The sequence below is a fragment of the Triturus cristatus genome, chromosome 3_2 (genome assembly GCF_964204655.1).
Source record: "Triturus cristatus chromosome 3_2, aTriCri1.1, whole genome shotgun sequence".
In the NCBI taxonomy this organism is placed as follows: Eukaryota; Metazoa; Chordata; class Amphibia; order Caudata; family Salamandridae; genus Triturus; species Triturus cristatus.
The window spans coordinates 35261198-35286061 of record NC_140584.1 but is presented as its reverse complement, the minus strand read 5'-3'; the positions used below and the strand labels follow the sequence as shown (position 1 = coordinate 35286061).

Here is a 24864-nt window from a genome sequence, read left to right as displayed (position 1 = left end):
GCTCGGTTCTTGTGGAATTGCTCCTTCTAGATCTGATTCAAGTTCTGAGCTGAGTTCTGACTCGCTCGGGTCGCTGACTCTAGGGATGTACCCAGCGGATGAAGATAGTTGCTGCCTCCTGATGTTATCAAACTTCTTTGAAAACGTGTAGATGCGTCCTTGGAGGTAATCGTTTCTATCTCTTTGAAACTTTGTCGCTTTTCATTGTTTGATGATCTGTTCGTGTTTTAATACTTTGTTTTCAATGTCCGTTAAATGTTTAGAGACTTCATCCTGATTGGTCAACTCTTGTAGTTGTTTAAGAATTAAATTAATCTTTTCCATAATCTTGGTACGGTCACTTGCCGCAAACTTGATTAGAATTTGTAGCATATTCTTTGATGACTGTGCGCTGTTTTCCGCCCACATTTGTAGCATAGCTGGGTCTGGATTTTCGTACGTTGGGGCAATTAAGATTCTCAAGCCCCGAGGAACGCGACCGACATCCAAATACCTCTGCAGGGATTTGCATTCCCACCACTTCGACACTTCCAACTTCCTTAATTTCTCTAATTCGTATGCAAGTCTTTTGACTTCGCTAACTGATTGTATATCTCTCGTTCCGATATTGCTAGTCGCTGTTACACCGCCAGTGTCTGCATCACTGAAAATATTCAGGGCTTCTTCTTCGCGCTTTTTTACCCACTCCTCCGCCATGGTTGTGAATTGTATATGTTGTTCTTGACGCCCACTGCTCGCAAAACGTTTGCGGACTACCTTTCCTATATATATATATGCATGTATGTGTCAGTGTGTAAATGTAGCTCCTCTTGGTAATGCTGTATATTTATGTGCATGCTTCCTTATGTGCATATCTATGTGCTTGTGTGTGTCTGTGTTTCTATGTGCTCATGCCTGCATGCATATGTGTGCATGAGTGTGTGTATATGTATGTATGCCTATATGGTTGCATCTATCCATGTATGCAGCTGCAGGTGGCTGTTCCCAAATGTGTGCATGTTGATGTGTGCATTTGTGTCTGTGTATGCGTGTTATTTTGTATCTGTGCATGCACGTTTGTGTGTATCGATCTGTGCGTCTATGTTTATTTTGAAGTTTTTTTTTAACGCACATAAAAGGCCCAGGGGGAGGGGGAGATTTCTTTACTAAAAACAATATCTGTGACAATAACTACTGGCTGCGGAAAATACTAGTTCATCAAAAGGGAACAGTTCCTCACTTGGGGCCAAGGTAAAACGTATCATTGGCTTCCTGCAATATTGGTGATATCTGGGGAGATCTGAATTTCAGATCTTAATGCCCTCACACACCTGTTAGGGTGTCATGCTTCATCATTGGGTGCTCCTCGTCGGACCGGCGCTGCAATGTCCAACGGGCCTGGTGGCATCTTTATCGGAGATCTTCTGATCTGAGAACGCCGTTAGTGAGTGAGGTGTGTGGATTTACTGGAAAACAATGTCTCCTGATATGTGAGAAAAAGTGATTTAAAATAGGCCCTGGCCCTGTTGATTCTCTTTAATAAGGGGTCAAGGCTGGGACTAAGTAAAAACCAGTGAGGCTGCTCTAATGAGTCAAGGTATTAAGGTAGCCTTTAGTTGACTGGGGTCAACATGTTTCGTGTCTTTTGTGCTCCAAGATAGAGCGACACTTCTTCAGGACCGGGGGTAGATATCTATATGTAGTGACCTCTGATGGTCGTCAAAGGGATGTGATCTACCCCTCTTGAATGCAAGACCCTGATTCAGGGTTCTTGTAAGGACGCTCCACCTCACAGGAGTGGGGCGGAAGTCCTCATAGATAAGGAAAGATGACCCGACCACTTGAACGGGTTCACCTGATGTGGGTGCGGGCTCTCAATGGATCTGGTGTGTCTGTTCCTCGTGCGGAAAATATTAACCTCAATAGTACCACTTTAGTACTTCAACAATCAGCAACTGTAGAGTGACATATTAAACTTTGGAGAGGCTGCGCGCTGCTCCATTTCATTGTAAATATGCCACCTGGTTTGTAGATATGTTCAGTCTCATAGCCATCCAGGTTTTCCCTCATCGTCCTCATGTGCGCATAGAAGCCATATCTGCCTGCAGCAGGGCCCACTTCCCCTCCCTTCTATCAGAGGGCCTGCTCCACCCGTCAGTACATATTCCCGGATTTTATCACACACCACTGTTACAATTAAATTCACTTTATACCTAGCACATATATGGTTCACACAATGCACAAAGATCTTCGCTGGTGCTGCGTAATTGTAGAAACCATCAAAAGTGAATATTTGTCATAATTGCCATGCCAGGATCTCCCATGTCAAGGTCTGCCACGTTCCCTTAACCTCGATTCGACATATTGATCCTTCCATTTGGAATATCTTACCATCCCCCATCCACGCAGGAATCGACACCTTTCACAGTAAAAAAAATGTTTTATACCTGTTTGTCATATAAGAATGACGTCATCGCTACTCGAGGCGATTTTAATTCAAAATCCAGGAAACACTTGGTAGCATCAGAAGATGAAAACCAGATGTTACTGATATACACATCCAAACTTCCATTGCGCAAGACGTTCAAGGAAGGAAGCTGGATTCTGTCAGGCTCCAAAGTTAAAAAAAAAAAATACAACAACAACAAAAAAGGCCCCCTTTCTTTTTGGGAAGGAGCTAATTCAATAAAGTCCCCTGCCTTGGCGGAGAAGTGAAAATCTTCCCAAAAACTCGCAGGACTCCGGAGTCTGACTACTAGAAAAACATATTTACATGAAACTTTAATATAATTAAGCACTCCCCTTTCGGCGGCCTCTCAGTCTAGCTGCGTGTACTTCCACAGCAGAAGAAGCCTGCTCTGGCGCGTGTGCACTGTACAGCTCGTGACGTCCGTTAAGAGACATCATATCTGATTGGGATAGCTTGTGCCCCCAACTCCCCACTCCCCCGGCCTGAGAGATTCTACATGGGTAACACGACTCGCGATGCACCCTCCCCCTCCCTCCGTCTCGCTGCTTACGCTCTTACATCAAGACTGCATTCTTTGGCCCTGACTAGGATTCCGTAAACAGCTGCCAAGCGATGACTGCATTTCGCAGCGGGGCTGCGCGGCACTGTATGTGTTCGGCCCCTTTAAAAGCTGTTGGAGTTCCTGGCCGGAACCAGTAAACAGCCCGCTGGAATGCACTCTGTAAGGATGGTTATTTAATAAGCGCCAATCTGCCTTCTCTTTCCGCGAATGGAGCCGATTGTTAACGGGGCAACCTTGGTGCAGGAATGCACGTCCTGGGCGCAGGAGTTCGCCATGTACCAGGTGATTGCAGGTCACCGTACGTCCCCTCGTTATAGAAAGAATGGTTTGTGCGTCAGGCTATCTGTGTGTAGGAGTGCAGCAGCTTAGTAACAACTGTGTTTTGTCGATGTAGTCCCCTACTCATGCAAACAATGCACTCACAGTAAAAATGACACCATACAGAGATCTCGTGCTATATACAACTGCATGACCCACCCAATTCGAAACAAAAAACTTCCAATCCTAATAAATATATTTTTTAATTAAAACATGAACGAATATAATAGCATAGCCTTTCATTGATCAGAGCTGGCAATAGAGGCAAAATGTATTTGCAGTATACACGTCGGGCGAACTAAAATAAGAATCTAAATATTTAGATCGGTATTGCACAAACGTGCCTGTCATTAAGTGACAATATTGTGGTAACGGAGCCACCCGGCCCGTTCAGCCACGCTAAGCACGCACCCACGCACCCGGAGGGCGGGCACGCCCAAAGGCATAAATAAACGGGCGGAGGACCGCTCGTGGTCTTCGGCCCACACCAGTAACCCTGACTGCTGTGTCCTTTGTTATCCCCATAGCTACGCCCTGTACCCCCACCCCCACGATACCACATTGGCGACGAGAGCGGAGCCTACCCGCGCCTCGCCCCCCCCCGCGCACCTGCTGATCCGGCTGCTGATCCGCGGAGGCGGAACACGGAGGACTTTCCTGGGCGCGCCTTCGCGTTGGCTGGCTGGGGCCGCGCGCGCGTGGTCCTGGTGCCTGTAGAGGATCCAGCGTCCTGTCAAGTGCCGGTAAGCTCTGTCGGAGGGGGGAGTCGGCCCTCGTGAGCCCGGCCCGCGTCTGAGTGGGGAGAAGTGAGCAGATTGCAGCTCTGGTGTGCAAGGCCCCGAGAGTGAGACGAGGGGCAGGGGCGTCCATGCGAGTGCCTGCAGGGAGGAATCGTATGACTACAGCTTGGTGAAATTGAAGAAGGACTCCGTTGGTCTTGCCCTCGCGCAGCACCAGCCAGGCAGCCTATCTGCGTCACGGTGCACGGCCGTTGGTCTCGCCTGCGCGCAGCGACATCCAGCCAGCCTGCATCATCCCTGAGCGGGGGAGGAGAGCGTCAAGGGTCTCGCCTGGAGAACAGACCGGCAGCCACGGCCTGTGTGGGGAAAAGGTGACAGAGAAGGGCAGCGAGCATGACCACCCCTGTCACCAGCGAAGGTGGCACCGCGCAGCCACCACAGCAGCGGGCCGCGCAGCCAGCTGCCGCCGCACCTGGACACAGTGCGGTAGCCCCGCTGCCACCGTTCAGCGAGCTGTCGGACCCCTCTACAGCGGCGGTGCGATGGCGATCATGGATCGGACGGCTGGAGCACTACTTTGTCGGGGTGCGGGAGACGGACAATACAGTCAAGAGGTCTCTCCTCATGTGCTACGGTGGCGAGGAGCTGTACGACCTCTTCGAGACCCTACCAGATAGAGGGAACGACAACGACTATGCGGGCGCCATAAGGGCCCTAAATCGCCATTTTGACCCCCAAACCAACCCCGACTTCGAGTGGTTCAAGCTCCGCCAGGCACGACAAGAGGAAACAGAGAGCGTCGACGTCTTCTACGCCCGCCTTCGAAAACTCTCGCTGTCATGCGAACTACCGGACCAGAGAGCAGAGATTCGGGCGCAGCTCATCCAGGGATGCAGGTCGGTCCCGTTGCGGCGCCTAATCCTACGGCAGCCAGGCATCTCGCTGGAGGATATCTTAATCCTGGGCCGGTCTCACGAGCTATCCAACGCTCGGGCGGACGTGATGGAAGCAGCCCTCAACCGGCCGGCTGTGGCCACGAAACCGCCGGCAGTCAAGGAGGAGAGGGTGGATGTGCTGCAGAGGCGGCCGAACCAGCAGCGCGGAGCCGCGAGGGCTCCACAGAGAGACACCTGCGGCAACTGTGGCCTAGGTCACCCGCCTGGCGGGCGGTGCGTCGCAAGAGGACAAACGTGTCTGAAGTGCGGACGAGCGAACCATTTCGCGAAGGTCTGCCGAGGCGGACGGATGCGCGGCGGTGCTGGGGGCCCGCGAGGTGCAGCGGCGAGCGTGCACCAACTGACGGAGGAAGAATCCGCCGCCCTGAGAGACAACACCAAGGCGGAATTCGTGGAAGAGGTAGAGGATGATGAAGTGTTCTTCGTCTCGTTCGTCGGCCGGGAAGGCACGAGGCGAAGGCCGCCGCCCATGTGTGACATCATGGTGGCAGGATCCCCAGTAAGCGCTCTCATCGACACGGGGGCGTCGGTGAACGTAATGGACAGCTGCCAGTATGAGAGGCTGTCGCCACGACCGCCCCTGAGGCCCTCCAAAGCCCAAATCTTCACATATGACAGTGACAAGCCGCTGTCCCTGCGAGGGGTGATCGACGTTGAAGTCGTCAGCGACGGGAGGAAGCTGGCCACGACGTTCCACGTGGCGGAAGGCAAGAGGGGCACCTTACTGAGCTGTCACACCGCCGAAGATCTGGCGCTGGTGTTTTTCGCGAATCAAGTGCATGATCTGCATGCCAGGGAGATGTTGAAGGACTTCCCCATGCTGTTCCGAGGTCTAGGGTGCCTACGCGGGAAACAATTCAAACTACACGTAGACCCGACGGTCCGGCCCATGGCGCTGCGCCACAGGAGAATACCATTCCTCCTGAGACCACGAGTGGAGGAGGAGTTGAAGAAGTTGGAGGACCTGGGGGTGATCGAAAAGGTATCCGGCCCCACCCCGTGGGTGTCCCCCCTAGTCGTGGCGCCCAAACCCAAGCAGCCAGGCGCCATCCGTTTGTGCGTAGATATGCGCCTCCCGAACAAGGCAGTCAAGCGCGAAAGACACCTCACGCCCACCATGGACGATATTGTGGCTGACCTCAACGGCGCACAGTGGTTCACAAAACTGGACCTCAACGCGGGATACCATCAGCTAGAGCTCCACCCGGACAGCCGCAACATCACCACTTTCTCCACACACGTTGGCTTGCGGAGATACAAGCGGCTGAGTTTCGGGATTTCGTCAGCGGCTGAAGTGTTCCAAAATGCCATACGGGAGACTCTCTCGGGGCTCCAGGGAGTCATCAATTTGAGCGACGATATCTTGGTGTTCTCGAAGACTCTGGAAGAACACCATCGGCATCTTCGGGACACGCTGCAGTGGCTGGCGGACAGTGGCCTTACCTTGCACGAGGCCAAGTGCTCCTTCTACCAGGAGTCGGTCGAGTTCTTCGGCTATGTCTTCTCGAGGGAAGGCCTGAGAGTGGATCCGAAGAAGGCGGAAGCAATCCGAGCAGCCCCGAGGCCCACCTCCGCCACCGAAGTCAGGAGTTTTCTCGGGATGGCAACCTACTGTGGACGTTTCATTCCCAACCTGGCGTCCCTGTCGGAGCCGCTCCGGCTTCTCACGAAGAGTGGCCAACCCTGGACCTGGGCAGCGAAGGAAGATCTCGCGTTCCAGGCGGTCAAGGACGCGCTAATCGACGACAAGGTCATGGCGTACTTCCGGCCTCAAAGGCGGACAGAGGTGGTGGTGGACGCGAGCCCTGTTGGGCTGGGCGCAGTCCTGATGCAGGAAACGGAGGCGAAGGAATGGGTCCCGACCGCATACGCCAGCAGAGCTCTGACGCCCACCGAGATGCGGTATGCGCAGATTGAGCGGGAGGCGCTGGCCATCAAGTGGGCCTGTCAGCACTTTCATCTCTACTTGTATGGTCACGACTTCCGGGTGGTCACCGACCACAAACCCCTGGTCCCGCTCTTCGCTGGCACGGCACGCCTGGGCCCCCCGCGGATCGAGAGATGGGCAGTCCAATTGCAAGCCTACCGGTTTGAGGTCGTCTTCCGACCTGGGGCCAACAACCCGGCGGATTTCCTGTCCCGGCACCCGGGGCCGGCCCCATCACACCCTGATCAGTCGGATGAAAGCGGCACGGAAGAGTTCGTCAGGATGGTGTCGCAGGCAGCGTGCCCGGTGGCACCCACGCTGGAGGACATCGGCAGGGCCACGGAGCTGGATGAGTGCCTCGTGAAGGTGAAGCGCACGCTGGCGAACCGCAATTGGCGGAACTTCCTGGACGGGGTGCAAGCCCTCACCGAAGACGAGAGAGTCTTTCGACAGCAAGTGTGGAACGCGCAGAGTGAGCTCAGCGAAGGGCCGCATGGCGTGATCATGAGAGGCGCAACACTAGTCATTCCGAGGAGTCTCCAAGGGGAGGTGGTTCGGCTGGCGCACCAAGGGCATCAAGGCGTCTCCAAGACCAAGGCCAGGCTGCGGAGCAAGGTGTGGTTCCCTCGGATGGATGCCATGGTTGAGGAAGTCGTCCGTAACTGTCACTCGTGTAACATCACCGGGGGCGAGCCGGCACCTCATCCGGTAATCACGGAAGAACCATGCCTAGAACCCTGGTCCAAGCTGTGTGTGGATTTTGGATCCTTCCCGGACGGGCGACACACCTTGGTGGTGGTGGACTCGCACTCCAAGTTCCCGGTGGTGGAAGTGGTCTCCTCCACAGCGTTCAGCCAGGTGAGAGCGGCGTTGGACCGCATATTTGCCATGATGGGACTACCTGAGGAAGTCCGGTTGGACAATGGGCCACCTTTTCAAGGAAGAGAATTCCACGACTACCTAGCAGCTCGAGGGGTCAGGCATAGGAAGATCACCCCGCAATGGCCCCAGGCGAATGGAGAGGTAGAGTGGTTTATGCGCACGATGAACCGGGCGCTGAGGATCGGAGTCGAACAAGGGGAAGACGCGGATCTATGCCTCTCACAGTTCCTCAGCGCGTACCGCAGGACACCTCACTGCACCACTCAGTGTGCGCCAGCGCATCTGCTGTTCAAGAAGGCCCCCAGGGACAACATCCCGGCAAGCCAAGTGTGGCAGCCTCGGCCGCTGGATTAAGGGGCGGCCCAAGAGAGAAGGCGGACATCCAACGAGAAGGCCAGTCGGGCGAGGAGAGCCCAAGCGAGGAGTCTCCAGGTGGGGGACGTGGTCATCATGAGAGACCGGTACCCAAATTGGAAGTATCGCACCCCGTTTGAACCGGAAGTGTGGGAGGTGACCAGAGTGCAGGGGACCATGGTGTCAGTCAGGAGAGGAACACGGACAGTGACTCGAAACGCGTCCTGGTTCAAACAGGTCACCTCAGCTCCCCCCGAGACCGACCCGCAGGAAGAGGAGTTCGAAGCCGGAGAAGGGGGCAGCTCACCAGGAGGGCAGGCGAGCACTTCGCGGAGCGCGCCCCCACTGTCCGGCGCAGGGGAACGAGAGAACGGGTCCTCCGAAGATGTGGGGGTACCCAGTGAGAAGGGAGCCTGTGGGACTGGACGAGGAGACGTTCCCCGGAGCCGGCCGTACGGCCTTCGGCCAAACCCGGCCCCCAATCAGAGACTGAGAGACTTTGCGTGGTGTGCGCAAGAGCCGAACTGTTCTGTGATAACTGATCTCTGTATCTGAAAGATTGGAGGGATGTGGTAACGGAGCCACCCGGCCCGTTCAGCCACGCTAAGCACGCACCCACGCACCCGGAGGGCGGGCACGCCCGAAGGCATAAATAAACGGGCGGAGGACCGCTCGTGGTCTTCGGCCCACACCAGTAACCCTGACTGCTGTGTCCTTTGTTATCCCCATAGCTACGCCCTGTCCTTAGGCCTGCCCTGTACCCCCACCCCCACGATACCACAAATATGTTCCAATTCTTGTACACTTCAATGGCATAACGGCATGCGCTATTCTACAGGAGGCCGGTGACTGCAGCTACCTGTAGTCGCTCCGCCCTTAGGAGACACATAATTCTTCTGATCTTGTGTTCAATGTCCATTGTTGGGTATGGTTGCATTTTGCCCAAGGCAGCTGAATTTCCCTATAGCTCAACAAGGAGCGCAGCCTTTTGGTGCAGAAGGAATTCTGCTAGTCTCAGGTGACCTCTGAGCAGGGCTTTAAGTGGGCCGGGTCTCACCGGTGCAGTTTTTTACAGGGGGCCTCGAAGCGGGTATCGGGCTCTGTTTTGTGCCCTGGCACAGGGGGTCCATTTATTCCAGACTGCAGTGATAGCAGGCACATCATGTGCGCGTGCTCACACTGCTCACTTCTCACTAGTGGAGAAGTTACAGCATGTCGCCATGCCGGGTGAGCGTTGAAGGGCAGGCCCGTAGCGGGCACCGGGCAATCCCCCGGTGCGCCGCACGGGTGGGGGCAGGTTTTGGGCCCCTGGGGGCCGTTTTTGTTACAGGGCCGTTTTTGCAGCATAGCTGCAAAATCGGCCCTGTAACAAAATCGGCCGAAAACCGGCCCTGGCAAAGAGCTCGGCGGCACCCCCAAGCCCCGGGGGCCGGCCGAGCACTTTGCCAGGGCCGGTTTTGGTTCCCAGTCCGGCCCTGTTGAAGGGGAAGGGAAATCCTTAAGAGAGTCATTTTCTCTCTGGATTTCCCTTCTCTTTTTGAAACTCAGGAGCAGCAACATTGTCGTGGTGTCACCAGGGCTTTAAGTGGAAGCTTTTTCAGTATTATATACAAGCCATAGTTGCTGCTTATTTATCTTATGCAACTAACAACCATTGACAAAGCCAATAGTCCTGACTTGTTGTAGATATGATGTTACTTGTTGTATCATATATCTGGATGTAATGACAGAAACAGCTAAATTCAAGTCGGACGGTGCACTATGCTAAGCACAGATTTTTAGCTTAAAGGTTTTTAAGCCACGTCCTCAATTACATTGGCCACGCCCCTTTGAGAGACCCCCCCAGTTTTTTCATCCCACTTAAGCCCTGCCTCTGAGTATTAGCGCGGCCTTTGGTGAAGAAGGAATTATGTGTGTAATAGAAGACCTGTGTGGAAGAGTGATGTCTTGTATAACAGAAAATTCTGCATGTGCAGGCGACCTCTGTTCAGACCCCTTGTGGAGAAGGAATTCTGCATGTTCAAGATGACCTGTATGTAAAAATGTGTTCCCTTCTGTAGAAAGTTTTGCATGTACTAGGTAACCAAAGAGACACCGTATTGTACAGGGTGTTCTGTTGTACCAGATGTTGTGTAATCGTGCACACCTCAGGTGTCAGACCCTGTTTGCAGGGGGGAGAGGCACAAGGCAGACAGGACCTGGTTGAATCCAAATTTGATGGTTGAGATCCTTTGCCGTCCTGAGTTTTGTCCTACTATGGTTCTGCAAACTGGGCCAAGTACACCCTTTCTGCTCTTGACTCTAGGGTAGCAATCTGAGCAGTCACATGGTACTCAGTAGACCCAGAAGAGATTTCAATTATGCTGCAGTAGTTCATGATATTTTGGAAGTTTTATATTATGCTTGTTTAACATAAATCCCAAAAATACACCATAATGCCACGCTGCCTAGTTACACATAGTCCATGGCAAATTTTTACCACAAGTATGGAGGAACAATGCAAGCGGGCAGAACGCAAGCAGCTGTTGCTAGCTGCACGTGTGTTTTCTGTTCTATTTATTTTGCATGAAATGTATTCTTGAATCAAAAATTGACACATGGAAGCATTGCTTGCTAAAATAAAGCACTAAATGACAAATTTGCATTTCACATCATTTTCTTGAAATTTCACGTAATTATGTAAAAGCAAATGACATGAATTTTGCGCACCCCAAAGTCTGAGGGAGGTAATGTGAGGACAAGGAATGAGCCTTTAATCAGAAAACACAATAAATTATTTCCAGCACAGTAGTAGTCTTCGAGTAAAAAAAAAGTGATTTAATCACACAATGCTACTCAAGTCTAGGCACTACAGCCTTCTTTACCCACACCTCGCTAACGGAGTTCCACAGCATTTTTGATCCCAGCTGACAACCTTCATCGAAGAAAACAACATACTGGACCCCTCCCAACCTGGTTTCCGCAGCAACCACAGCACCGAGACAGCCCTAATCACGGCCACCGATGACATCCGCATGCTGCTCGATCAGGGACACACCGCAGCCCTCATCCTCCTCGACCTCTCTGCAGCCTTCGACACCGTCTCACATCGCACACTGACCACCAGACTCCACAACACGGGAATTCACGGAGACACCCTCAACTGGATCCGATCCTTCCTTTCCAGCAGAACCCAGAGGGTCATGCTCCCCCCTTTCCTCTCCAAACCCACCGACATCATCTGCGGGGTCCCCTCTTCAACATCTACATGGCCCCCATCACCGCCATCGTCGGACAGCACGGACTCAGCATCATATCCTACGCCGACGACACCCAGCTCATCCTCTCCCTCACCAGCAACCCCGAAGACACCAGAATGAGCTTCCAGGAGGGAATGAGTGGAGTAGCCACCTGGATGAAGGACAGTTGCTTCAAACTCAACTCCAAAAAGACCGAGGTTCTCATCTTCGGACTCAGCCCCTCAACCTGGGACGACTCCTGGTGGCCTCCCCCCCTCAGCCCCCCTATGACCCCAACAGACCACGCTCGGAACCTCGGCATAATCCTCCACTCCTCACTCTCCATGAACTGCCAAATCAACGCTATTGCCTCCGCCAGTTTCAACTGCCTCCCAATCCTATTAAAGACTTTCAAATGGATCCCCTCAGACTGCCGAAAGACCGTCACACACGCACTCATCACCAGCAGGCTCGACTACGGCAACTCCCTCTATGCCGGAATCAACAAATCACTACTTCGCAAACTTCAAACCATCCAAAACACCGCCGCCAGGCTCGTCCTAGGACTACCACGCCGGGAACACATGACGCCGCATCTACGAAAGCTCCACTGGCTCCCTATTGAGAAGAGGGTCTCCTACAAACTACTCACACACGCGTACAAATCCCTGAACAACATCGGACCCAAATATCTCAAAGACCGAATGAGTTTCCACAAACCCAAGAGAAACCTTCGCTCTTCTGACCTCGCCCTGGCAGAGGTCCCCCACATCCACCGAAGCAGAGCCGGAGGGAGAGCCTTCTCCTACACCGCCGACACAGCATGGAACGCTCTCCCAGTTGAAATAAGACGCTCGACTACCCTACTCACCTTCAGACGGACACTCAAGACCTGGCTTTTCAAATGATCGGAGCTGCTAGACCTACCCCTCCCCCAGCGCCTTGAGACCCTCGCAGGTGAGTAGCGCGCTTCACCAACCCCTGATTGATTGATTGATTGATTGATTGATTGATTGATCCTGGTGTCTAAACAAGAGGGAGCTGGCTAAGCACAGGTGCAGTCCCTCAATCACCCTCCAAGGCATATGTGCACCATCAATTCAGTTCCCTTTTCTTTCAGTGCCATATTAGCATTGAAAAAGTCTTAGCTCATGCAGCTGACTTTTGCCTGCTTCTAAGTCTTTCATTTGCACACACTCTGAAGTCCAGTGAAGTCCTTGAAGATGTCGGCGGGAAGCGTGCAGTGGTGCAGTGACTTCGCTGAGGATATGGAGGCTTTGGCTGTCCAAGCGAGGCGGTTTCTAGAGTAGCTTCTCATCCTCGGTAGCTGAAGCCCTTCTTTGCTGGGGAAAATAATATTGCTCGCTAGCAAAATCTATAAGCTCAGGCTGTGCTTCAATGCCATCCAAAGATGGATGTTTAATGTTAACCTTAAATTCACACTAACTTTGACTAAGGTTTTTAGGTCTCGCCTGAGCCAGCACATGCGCTGCTCTGCGAGAGATCTGGTAGGTGGGTTTTCAAAGTGCTATCCCATGCTTTGGCTGGTGAAGCGCTTGCATTCACGCGAGCGTGCACGCACGCAGCCGCCATCTGCCTCCCTTCCAGCGCGATCACTGCTGCGCGCGCACCATTCGCGTGCTTACCGCGATCACTTTCGCTTTCACGGTAAAATTAACGGCCAATGCTTGTTTAAAGTTGCATCTGGCGCAAACTAAAAACCGCGGGTGTCAGGTTGCTTCACATGAGCACCAGTTGCACCACAGACGGGTGAATCCAGATCAAGTGATTTGCCCAGGATAACAGGATGTTTGAGCACCCGCCGAGCTCGAACCCGGTTCTCTAGTTTCCAAGTCGGCCAGTCTAACTGACCAGTCACATGAAGCCAAGAGAAAGGGGTGGGGGCATTAAACACACATACACATAGATATGACTGTCCGTCCCCTTCCAAACCAACCCCTCAGGCCAATATGGAGCCCACTGCACCCACCTTCCTCCGCATCCAGCAGCAGAGGGTGGCTCCTAAGCGATCTTTGTTGGTGAATCCAGTGACTGTATTGGATCTGTAGACACCGATGAACCGGCTGCAGTGCAGTCAGCCGTCATTAGTTCTGAACTCTAGCCACACAAAAACAGTAACCCTCATCCACTTCTCTCCCATGAATGCCCGTAGCGTTGTAACCTTCTGGTGTAAACTTACGGATGGCTGCGCACTTGCTCACTGGGCGCGCACCTGTGAGGCTAGAGCCGGAAAAGCCTACCATTCCTATAGATTTAACTGGGTACCAGCCCATTAGGCCTTCAGAATAAGAGCCCATACCTTCACCCCTGGTCCATCGCGACTCTAAAGTCTCTTACAGCCACGGTTACCCGATTTATGCAGTTTTCTTGAACCAGCACTTCTCAGGTATATCAATTTTGCTCGTTACCTGCTGGGTCTGCAGTGCCCTTCAGACCATGACAATGCATCCTCTGTCCGTGAGCGAGGTTCATAGCAGCACGATGGCACTGTGCCATGCTCTCTTGCCGTTTCCCACCACTGCAGGAATATAATAATTAGTGGCGTTTCCCAAAACTCCCAACCACCTCGCGCAACGGGGGGAATACCGGTTGCTGAAACTGTCCATTAACCCTTCTTCCCTACACTTGGAGGAGGTCAGATCATGCCATACCTATTTGCGCATTGTCTATTTTAAATCGCCCTGGAGGTATCAGTGTGCTTCGCTGATGCAAAAGAAACGCACAGTCAAGGGATTCACTGTCCCAATTTGCACCTCACACGCGACTGTGCTGCAATGGGGTGGCAGCTTCTCAGGGCAACAAGCATTGGCATAGCCAATAGGTCTCGCCTTTGGGACCTTATAAGCGTTAAGTTATCCAGCACAATATCCTTGGTGCAACAACATTAACTGTTGCATGGCTAAACACTTATCAGGTCCCAATGGCGAGACCTATTGGCTATGCCAATGCTTGTTCTCTTTGTTGACAGCATGCTGCATTATCAATTGCAGGCCCTGGTCAATGGTTTGAATCTTTGGGCTTTGCACTCTTCCTTTCAATCTGTTCTCAACTTTCAGTTTTTACATTGACTCAAACATCTCACTTCAAGAATGACATCAAGAAAAAAATACAGACAACCTGGCTCCATATCAGCTTACCCTGAATAAAGAAGCTGCTACTCTCAAAAAGCCTTTGCTTCACAGTTCAGGCCCCTCTTCTGTATCTCTCCGACGGGGCAATGCTGATCTTCTTAAATATGGCACTCCTTTTATTATATATTGGATAAAGTACTCCCTGTTGCAAGTTATAAGGATATTGCAAGTTACGAGGCGTTTTCATGACCATTCCTTTATAAGGCTACGAAACTCCAAGCTAACTTGCAATAAATATCCATGCCATCTTATTATGTACGGCAGCGGGTACTTTATACCATATAATACATTGGCGTCACACATTCACCTTTCCCACAAACCACTTAAATCCTTGCTGCATAGCTCCTTCATGTGAAATAGAGAGCAAATTTGCAAATATGAAATATAATTTTAGAATCTCTAATGCAAAATTAAACACATCTAAAAGCTGTTAGATATTAGAATCAGTTTAATGCAAGCCAGATTTTGCAACAAAAAAGCTGCAGTAGCTCAAAATTTGTAGAAACATACAGAAAGATTCTAACTTTTCTATAATGTTGCCATACATATCTCCTTTCTTCTTGTCAGTGCACAGCTAGAAAACAGAAAACAGCCAAAAATTATGTTTCTTGACTTGACCTGCCTTTCCCATGGGCTGCCAAAGAATAAAAAAAAAATTACATTAGATCATTTATATATTCCCTGTGTTGTTGGGCCACTTAAATTGCAAATAGATGTCCTTATTGCTTACATATTTAGAGACAATAATGCTAAAGACACAAATTATCCTCTTCATCAAAACTGCAACAACTCAACTGTACACCATCTACCTATGCTGGTGTTCTAGATTTAAGGGTGTCAGCTTCTTTGCTAACCCTACCATGATGATTTTCTAATTTCCTTTCAAATGGAGATAAGATCACATAGCCGAACACCTTCAAACAAAGAGAAGATTTGAGCACACTTTAAATCGGATCATGAATCTTTGTGTTTTTCCCAGGACATTATTGACCACTGAGTTGTTCTACAAGTTGGTTTCCCCTTATATTGTTGCAACACAAGCAGCACCTAGTGCCTTGCCAGTACAGCAATCTACATACATTTCCCAATAGCCGCCGTCCACTTATACAGCTGGCTGCTAAACATGAGGCACCATACCTAGATCGATCATTTAGTTTAAGAGCTACCCAAACACACAATATATTTCTCCCTGATCCATTTGTCAGTTTAGAATCTGTGGGTTCTCATTTGTTTAGAAGAATCGTGGAACCAGGGGCATGCACAGAGTGGGTGACTTAGAAACAAATTCCACCTACTTCACCATGCAACAGCCAGTTATGAAATTGGACTTTCTTATGAAGAATTAATTCACCTCCTACAAATTAGTACAGGGAAGTGGGTAAGCTGGGTGTCCGACAATCATCGCAGTCCCATTCAGTTCTTATGTGTAAAGCCAAAGCTTAAACCAGATCACCATGTGGCATCCAGTGTTTATAAAACCTTTACGAGACCACATATTTCAGAGATTTGTAAACCACTTCTCCAGATGGTAGAGTTCACCACTCCGCAACGAATGCAGATAAGAACAAATCTTCTGAATCAATGCTAAAGTCAATTACTACATTCATGGAGCCCAACTACAGGTTTCACACTGTAAAGATAATAACATTTTTGTAAGGACATCTATTTGCAATTTAAGTGGCCCAACAACACTGGGATTATATAAATGGACTAGTATCAGCTTCCAGTCTTTCAGTTCTTCAAGCAACACATCATCTCAGCCTAACCACTCAATGGATCATCCCTAAAGGGTTCCCTCCCTACTTCCTATCCCCCTCACAGGACTGTAATTCCCTGTAAGCATCACCCGAGAACCCTTCCGTTCCCCCAAGTAAACCCATCCTTGAGGCCATATCCATTATCCCTTCCTCTTTTCTCACTCTTGGTCCTCATTTTCTACTGTAGAGGTCCTTCATATAAACTGATGTAAAGGTCTGCAACTTGGCCTGTGCTATATTAGTCATATCCATAATTCAAAGACACTTATTTAAACATATACTGTGGGGAATCAGGTTGTTAGTTGAATGAAGTGTGAGCTCTGGGCAAGCAGCAACCACAATCCTTGTCAGGGTGATGCACAAGCCAACCCTAAATTAACCTGTGCTCAACCCTCTGGTAGCTTTGCACAGTGCAGTCAGGCTTAACTTAGAGGCAATGTTGCAAAGTATTTGTGTATGACTTCAAACAATGATAAAGTGAAAATACCAAGCAAAAAGGACACAAAGTCAGAACACTAGAACGTTCTTCAATATAGCTATATAGCCTGCTGTAGTGGGCTATACTGTCTATTAAAGGCCTGCTCTAATGTTAAACTCCTGAGACGAAGGCATGTAATAAATGAAACAAGACCAAAATGACAAAAATCTAATTATTAGAACTGGAGATGTTCAGTTTTAAAGCGCTAACTTTGGATATCTGGTCACACTGGACCAGGACAAAGTCTCAATTGCAGGTTGTTGGGATGTGGGCTGGCCACAAAGACCCAGTTAGGCCTGCTGAAAAAAGTACCATAAATCCTGGTTTGCGGAGCAATGTAAAGATCCGCGTTGAAGATGCGCCACGCAGCCGAAGCAATGCGTCAGTTCCTGGCCCTAACTCCAGGGTAACCACAGTGGTTATGCAGCCCCTATGTGTGGAGACCGGACACAGCCTATTCAAGCGTAAGTGGGGCTAGACCCAGCTCCTCCCTGCCATCCTGCCAGTGATGGCCCATCCGATCACACCTAAGCGCCCTATTGTGTGTGGCTGTCTAGAATGTATACATAAAGCCCAACTGTCACCAACACCCAGTCATGTGATCCAGGGACAGGCTGCAGGCACCAAATGGCTAACGAAAGAAATGCCAACTTTCTAAAAGTGGCATTTTGAGAATTGTAATTTAAAATCAAATGTCACCATAAGTTAGGATTTTACATTGTGATTCCAGAGATACCAAACATAAAGGGATTACCTGTTCGCATGTGGAACTTACACTTAAAACATGTAATAAGTGTAATTCCAATGTTATCCTATGAGAGAGCTAGGCCTAGCAGTATTGAAAAACAAATGTAAGAGTTTTTCACTACCAGGACATGTAAAACTTAAAAGTACATGTTCAACTTTTTAAATACTTTGCACCCTGCCCTCTGGGCTGGCCAGGGCCTACCCTAGGGGGTGACTTATATGTATTAAAAAGGAAAGTTTAGGCCTGTAAAAGAGTTTACTTTAACAGGTCAAAATGGTAGTTCAAAACTGCACACACAGTCTCTGCGATGGTAGGCCTGACACATGTTTAAAGGGCTACTTAAGTGGGTGAAACAATCAGTGCTGCAGTCCCATTAGTAGCCTTTAATTTATAAGCCCTGGGCACAGGTAGTGCCACTTTACTATGGATTAAAGATGGCAATTGTGTATAAGCCGATGCTACCATGTTTTAGGGAGGGAGCACAAGTACTTTAGTAATGAATAGCAGTGGTAAATTAAGAGGGGTCCTTAGGCGAGCAAAAACAAGAACAGCAAAAACAGGAGGACTGAAGGCAAACAATAGGGCAAAAACAATAAAGGATGCCAGCTCAAGTATATGTATATTTAAACATACAATTAAGCGGTATATGACAACAATCACAGCCTTTGCTTACGGGGCATATCCTTATCTCGTAGAAGTTATAAAATGATGGCAGGTTTTGCTCTTCTGATTAATCACAGGATTTTACGTAATGAGGAGACATGTTCCAAGGTGACACTGCCTATTTTCCTGGGCACACTTGGTCACTGAATATCAGGTGCACTGGAAGTAGGGGAGCGGCAGGTGGGGAGGAAGCCCCAAAACAACCCTTAGTGGTTTAGAATGTAAATGAGCAACAAAGAGGCTTTTGAATGTTGTTTCACTGTGCCCTATTTTGCTTTGTTTTTAAAAACAGGTCAAATGTCAGGCATTCTCTTCTGACAAATGCTGCTTTTTCTTTTAACACAGAAATTTGTGTTTACCTTTCACATTTGTGGGGGTGCAGGGAGTGTGATAGGACAGGCTTTAGGATGTTAAATGTTTTCTAACACACAATGAAATTGAAATACTTGCAAGCGAACAAGGCAAGTACAAATGTGGCACATTTTTTCTAACTTTGAAGTGTGATCTAAGCAAACATTCTAATAGGATCAAAACAAACAAGGTACTTTACCTGTGTGGGCCATATGGGGTTGGCAGTAAAGCTGCATGTCAAATGCTAATTTAGCAGTCATTTCAAAAGGAGTTTTCAATGAAAAATGTGCTCTCTGTAAGAGTCAGTAACCTACCACATCATTCTTGACATATATCGGGAGCCCGGCTGCCATTCGGAAATCTTCCATCAATCTCTCGAGCAACTCTCTCTGGCCCGAGGGATTCCAATGGAAGTCTCCCACAGCCTTTCTGTGCTGGCCTTTCCGGCACAGAAAGGCTGTGGGAATCCTACTTTGGGGGCACCAGCAGGGCCCCCTTCAGTATGGCGGCCTAGGGGGCACCTATAGTGCCCCCCTGTTGATCCCTGCACACGGTGGCAGGCACCTTGAGGTGCCTCCCATGGGGTGCAGGGGTGAACTGCACCCTATGCTCTTTGCAATGAGAGCATGCATTCCATTCGGAATGAATGCTCCCATTGTAAACAATCGGATTGCGACCGATCCTACTTGCGGGGCTGGACCCGATGACAGGAGGTCATTCGGTTCCAGTTCCCAACCGATGTCAGACTGACTCAGGTCCCCCCGATATCGGATTCAGCCCTTGAATCTGCATCACAATCACTAACATATCAGTCAAGACTGTCTGGTATCATGGGTCTATAATTAGTAGAAAATGGGTAATTAAATGTATGTATTCTTACGTTGGGCCCCACCATATGTTTTGCTCGGGGACCTCAGAAATCTTTAAATGACGCTTTGCCATACTGTGCAAAATGCAATTCATGTCCGCACATACGTGGAATTCCCATCAGTGATTCCCCAACTGAAACGTCGATGTTACACAGTGATGAGCGTCTGATGTACACAGTGAGGGGCTTCACAACACCACTGACGTTAGCAACTGACCAGTATACTTTTTATTATACAATATTTAATTGAAAAGTCGCAAATTTTAGCCCCGCCTTAGCAGAAAGGGATTAGTTTGTGTAATTATTTTTTCAACTGGGAGTACCTTAGCTGTAGGATTGTTAAATTGGTGACACAGTGGGTGCACAACATGGGAAATACTTTTTCGCACCGATTTTTGTACCCGTGCAAAAAAGGGACTAGAATAAATGTGCGGATTGTTTTGTCGTGTTTACATGATACGGAATGAAAAGACCTTTGAGATGTGAAGGATGAAACAAAATTTAAGGCAAAACCAGCATACATAAACCTATTACAAGCAGGACATAAATAATGGAAAACCAATTTCCAAATATTTATTTTAGCAAAGTATTTCAACCATGAATCACCTGTTTTCTTTGTGAAAGCGCCATTGTAGAAGGAAATAAGAGGTTTCATACATTTTTGCAATGGTTTCTCATTCCTTGACTTGAGTTTTTGCTTTGTCACAAAAGTCTCTGAAAGTTATTATGCAAGCAAATTAAACAGTATAAAAAGCTACATATTTTGTAATAGCTCATTTTTAACTCTTCCCGAATTACTATGCAGCAGCATAAACAGTATAAAAAGAAGTATATTTTGTAATAGTGCAAATTTTACATAATCTTGATTAGGTTCCTTTTAAATTATTATTAACATAACTTTTTTCACTGCGAAACAAAAAGCGCTATAGAACATTGAAGATTTGTTAAAAACTGAATGTATTACATATGCATTTACAGCAGATTCACTACTAGCTTGCGAATACAGATCCCTTTTTCCAAACACCATTAACATCCAGATCATGTGCTAAATTCCCATATAAAATGCAATACACTCAGCCCGAATATTGATCTAAACATTGGCCATTTTCTCTAAAAATAGACCCAAGCAAGTTGCTTTTCTTCCATCGAATCCAAGTTTTATAGAATATGCAAGATCTTTCTTCTGTTGCTTGATTTTGTTCCACAGGCCTCTTCTAACACTAATGTTCCTCAAAAATCATCAAGTCTTTAGTAGAACAAGGAAATATGAATCTCTATAATGCGATACCTGGAACTTGCCTGACCTTATTTATAATTTCTAAAATATATAATGAGAACTGGGATTAGTTTGGAAATTCAGCTGACATTTGTGTATTCCATGAAACATGGACTCTAGTGTTTATGCAGGGTTTGAGAATATCAGTAGAAATGTATGCAAAGTGCCCAAAGGAATCCCCTCGGGTGGTTTAACTATCTGCATTAAAATTTCCCAGAAATGTCAAATTGATATTATAATAATTAGAGATAGTGACATCCAACATTTGATCTTACAATTTGATTAGAGACCACAAATCCAGCCTGTTTACTTATATAATAGAGTGGCTTTAAGACCCTCTATTTCTAGGACCATCTAAACTATACAATGTAATTTGATCGATAACAGCCACCAAGGTAGATGCCCATGGGTTCTAATATTGATAGCTGTGGATTCACACTCACGTTGAACCAATAGATCATATACGCAGCCTTCATCCTGCTCCCAGTGTATTACAATTTGTCATGTAGATAACAGTAGGCCTTCCAATGCTGTACAGTTCGGTATGCGCTTTTTCTCGGGCCATTGGTGCAGCCCCAACACGCTTTGCTTTTATCCGGTCCAATCATTTTACCCACTGCACGTTGTAATGTTTCCTAGAATATTTTGACAGTCCCATATAATCAGGACACCTGAAGCAGGTCAGCTCTGTCAACTTTGCACCATGAGCACCCTATGGATTGAGAGGGATATAAATGTTGTCTAATCCCAAGCGTGTATAGTATGCCCTATGTAGGTAAAATGGACAAGACAGATCCGGGTATTCTTTCAATGTATTTAAATTTTTTCCCACTGGTCATTTGTGAGTGTGTCCTGGAGTCCCTGTCCCATCTGTTATCCCTGTCTCCGGGGGGTCTTCATAAAGTACTTTCTACAACGAGGACAAGGGGCAGCCTCCGTGGGTCAATGCAAGGAGTTCCAGAATGGTGCTAGATTCCTGTAGTCTACCTCGAAACCTCTCTCCTGTAGTGTGTGTCTCCCTAAATAATCTGGTATTCTGCAGAAATCGATCTGTCCATATTCCCAGCAGTGTCCCTGCTTTTTTACAAGTGTGCAAGATTTCTATTCAAATATGTCTCTCATCTGTCCATAGCCATTTTCATTTCATTCAGCTGTGAAACTATTGCACTCCCCATTTTTATAGCCAATCGAGATGTCCAAACCTAAATTCTTGAATGAAGAGAAACCAGGAAGGAGACTCAATGCCCAACTGTTACTAGGGCAGGAACATACATTTATGGGCCTCATCACAATTACAGCCAGCTAAAGGCCTATCTTTTCAGTCATGTGTCTCAGATAACCACATGCTTTTGTGATGTAAAGTCTGTGCAAAATGCTAGGGTGGGATTTACTATCCAACTCAAATCCCGATTTGCATTCGATAGTATCCCAAAAGTAACACAAAATAGCATTCTGCACTGCTTTGCGTTATTTTGCGTCAAGTGGATGTTCCATAGGTGGTGCGTGTGCATTCCCATGCAACCAGCCAGGAGTTTTAGATGCAAATCCCTCTTCAAAAACATTGGTAGAGAGGAATTTGCACAAAGATGTTACGACTCCTCAAGGCAGGCATAGCGAGGATTTTTTTTTTAATTTCTCCTAAATTTTTTTAACTTCGCATTTGTGCTGCATTGTACAGCACACATTCAAAGTGGGAAAAGCGTTAAAGCATGGTTTTTGTACTGGAAGGTATTTGGCCCTCAATCTTACACATTTTCCGTCACTACCTGTCATTGACTCTCACCCACTTTCATTCACACACATGCTTACACATACAGACGCATGCTAACACATACACTGTTCTCATCTCACATAAACACACTCCCACCTGCAAGCATGCTCACTACATACATTAAAACACATTTTTACTTACCAGAGCTGCCACCAAAAGTCCTGTTCCAGATAAGTGTACTCCGTTATTCCCTATTAGTCTAATGAAAAATGTGCTGAAAGTAAGGAATGTAGAGACACCCCTGTGTTCTCGGCACTGATTTTGCCACCTCTGAGGACAGGGCAAAGGAAACAACCTTTACAACGCAGTCATTACAACTGGTTACCTTTACAACCCAGTCATTACAACGCAACATCCTTTACATCGCATGCCATTACAACGCAGCCATTACATCGCATGTCACTACAACGCATTCCATTACAACGCATTTTAAGGTAAGTAATGGGGAATAGTAATTTTTACCCCTACACTATCCAACACTTACCCTACTGTTGTACTCACTAGAGTGGGAATAGTAATTTATACCCCTACACTATCCAACACTTACCCTACTGTTGCACTCAGTGGAGTGGGAATAGTAATTTTTACCCCTGCACTATCCAACACTTACCCTACTGTTCCACTCACTGGAGTGGGAATAGTAATTTTTACCCCTATACTATCAAACATTTACCCTACTGTGGTCCTAAAAGTAATATGAGTTGTAATGGTATGTGCTGTAATGGTATGTGTCGTATATGTAGTTTCTAAAAATGCGTTGTGATGGCATGCATTGTGAAAACATGCGTTGTAAAGGATGTTGCGCTGTAAAAACTGCGTTGTAAAGTCATGCGTTGTAAATGTTTGCGTTGTAAGTTATACATTCTAGGGCAAAGGCAGTGCCACGGTTCCAAGGGGCAAGCCAGGGGGTCATTTGTACGACCCCTAAATTATGTCCATGCTTCAAATAAATAAAATTTTTCCATTTAATTTAGGTGACTCTATTCACAAGGTAGCTACTGTAATGAACAAAAATCCTAGTATGAACTTTCAATTATTCATGTACGTTTTCTCCACAGATTTGATTCCCTTATCCTCTAGCTAAATGGGAAGACGGGGTACGGGTTCTGCTGGAGAGTGGGGCGCAGGACTTTTTTGCATGTAGGTGCATGTGTAAGAAAAACGTGCTACTTTATTGTGAAACATTATGAACCATAATGCATTCTACAGCATTGATGCCCCAAAAAATAATCTTGAGGAGTAGGGGACAGGAAGCTCACATGGGTAAGGGTGAAATTATACAAAGTAGGAGATCATAACTATGGTCCTCACCAGATTTTCAGCAAAACCACCAACTAAGCAGATCATTCCCTCTAAACTCTCTAGCATGTATTGTGTCCTTGTATTGATGGTCTGGAATTTTTGCATGAATTCGGCCAGCAATAACTGAGTTGGACACTCCTGAAAATAATGTTCAATTCGCTGTCCGCCTGCCTGTTTTCGGGGACAAAGTTAGTTACCTGCTTGTGGACTATTATTATTTCTTCTCACAGAATCACATCTTGACACTGATGTCTGTGGCCGCTCGGATCTACAAACACCCGAGCCTGAAGAACTCGGTGAGCCTGGTGGTGGTGAAGGTGTTGGTGGTGGATGATGAAGAGCAGGGGCCTGAGGTGTCGGATAATGGTGATCTCACACTGCGTAACTTCTGCAGCTGGCAGCAGCGCTTCAACACTCCTGGTGACCGCCATCCAGAGCACTACGATACAGCCATCCTTCTGACCAGACAAGTAAGGGAAGCTGCCTCCCCTAACCATGCTCTCAACCTGATCTTTGTCATTGTATTTCACAAAGTGCTCTATAAAATAAAATTAGCTGATGTGGGAAAATTAAAAATCAGCTTAGAATGAAAAGTAAGAGAAAGTTGTGATGCCCACTTCCCTATGTAAGGAAACAGTAACATTGGCCCAGAATAAGTAAAAAGAGGATATATTTCCTTGTGAAATTAAAACCCACAAAAGTCTACCTTCTGATACCTCTTAAATTGAACAGCCGTAGGTAAGGCAAGACAAAAGAGAATGACAGTCGGCTGCCACCAACAGAAAGAATGGTAGAATTAGTTAGATGGTACCACTTGGAATAAATCCAGAGAAATGTAGTCAATGGAGCATAAACTCCCTCGATTTTGCTCCCAGTGAGACTGGGAGCCTGTGACTGCATGTCTCCAACCCGGCAATGCAGCTTGGGTTGGAGACATGCAATGCCCGTGTCTGTTTGGCCATCCTGAGACAGCCGGCCAAACCGACATGCCCACTGACAGCATGCTGAAATACTCGTCCTCCAGCCTTTCATCATCTAGCTCTGCCCCATGACTCATTTAAATAACACAAACAACAAGAATCCCTTGCTATT

The 24864-nt window shown here is 47.9% G+C and overlaps 1 protein-coding gene across 2 annotated transcripts in view; it reads left to right on the top strand.

Moving 5' to 3' along the window:
• ADAMTS8 (ADAM metallopeptidase with thrombospondin type 1 motif 8) overlaps window positions 1-24864 on the top strand; it is a 198248-nt gene that overhangs the window by 117837 nt on the left and 55547 nt on the right. For both annotated transcript variants that reach the window (XR_014979811.1, XM_085647223.1), the window contains exon 2: window positions 24003-24242. Coding sequence is in view for 1 of the 2 variants with exons in the window: in XM_085647223.1 (XP_085503349.1) it covers window positions 24003-24242 (240 nt within the window). In the remaining variant the exon portion in view is untranslated. The remainder of the gene's footprint in view (window positions 1-24002; window positions 24243-24864) is intronic.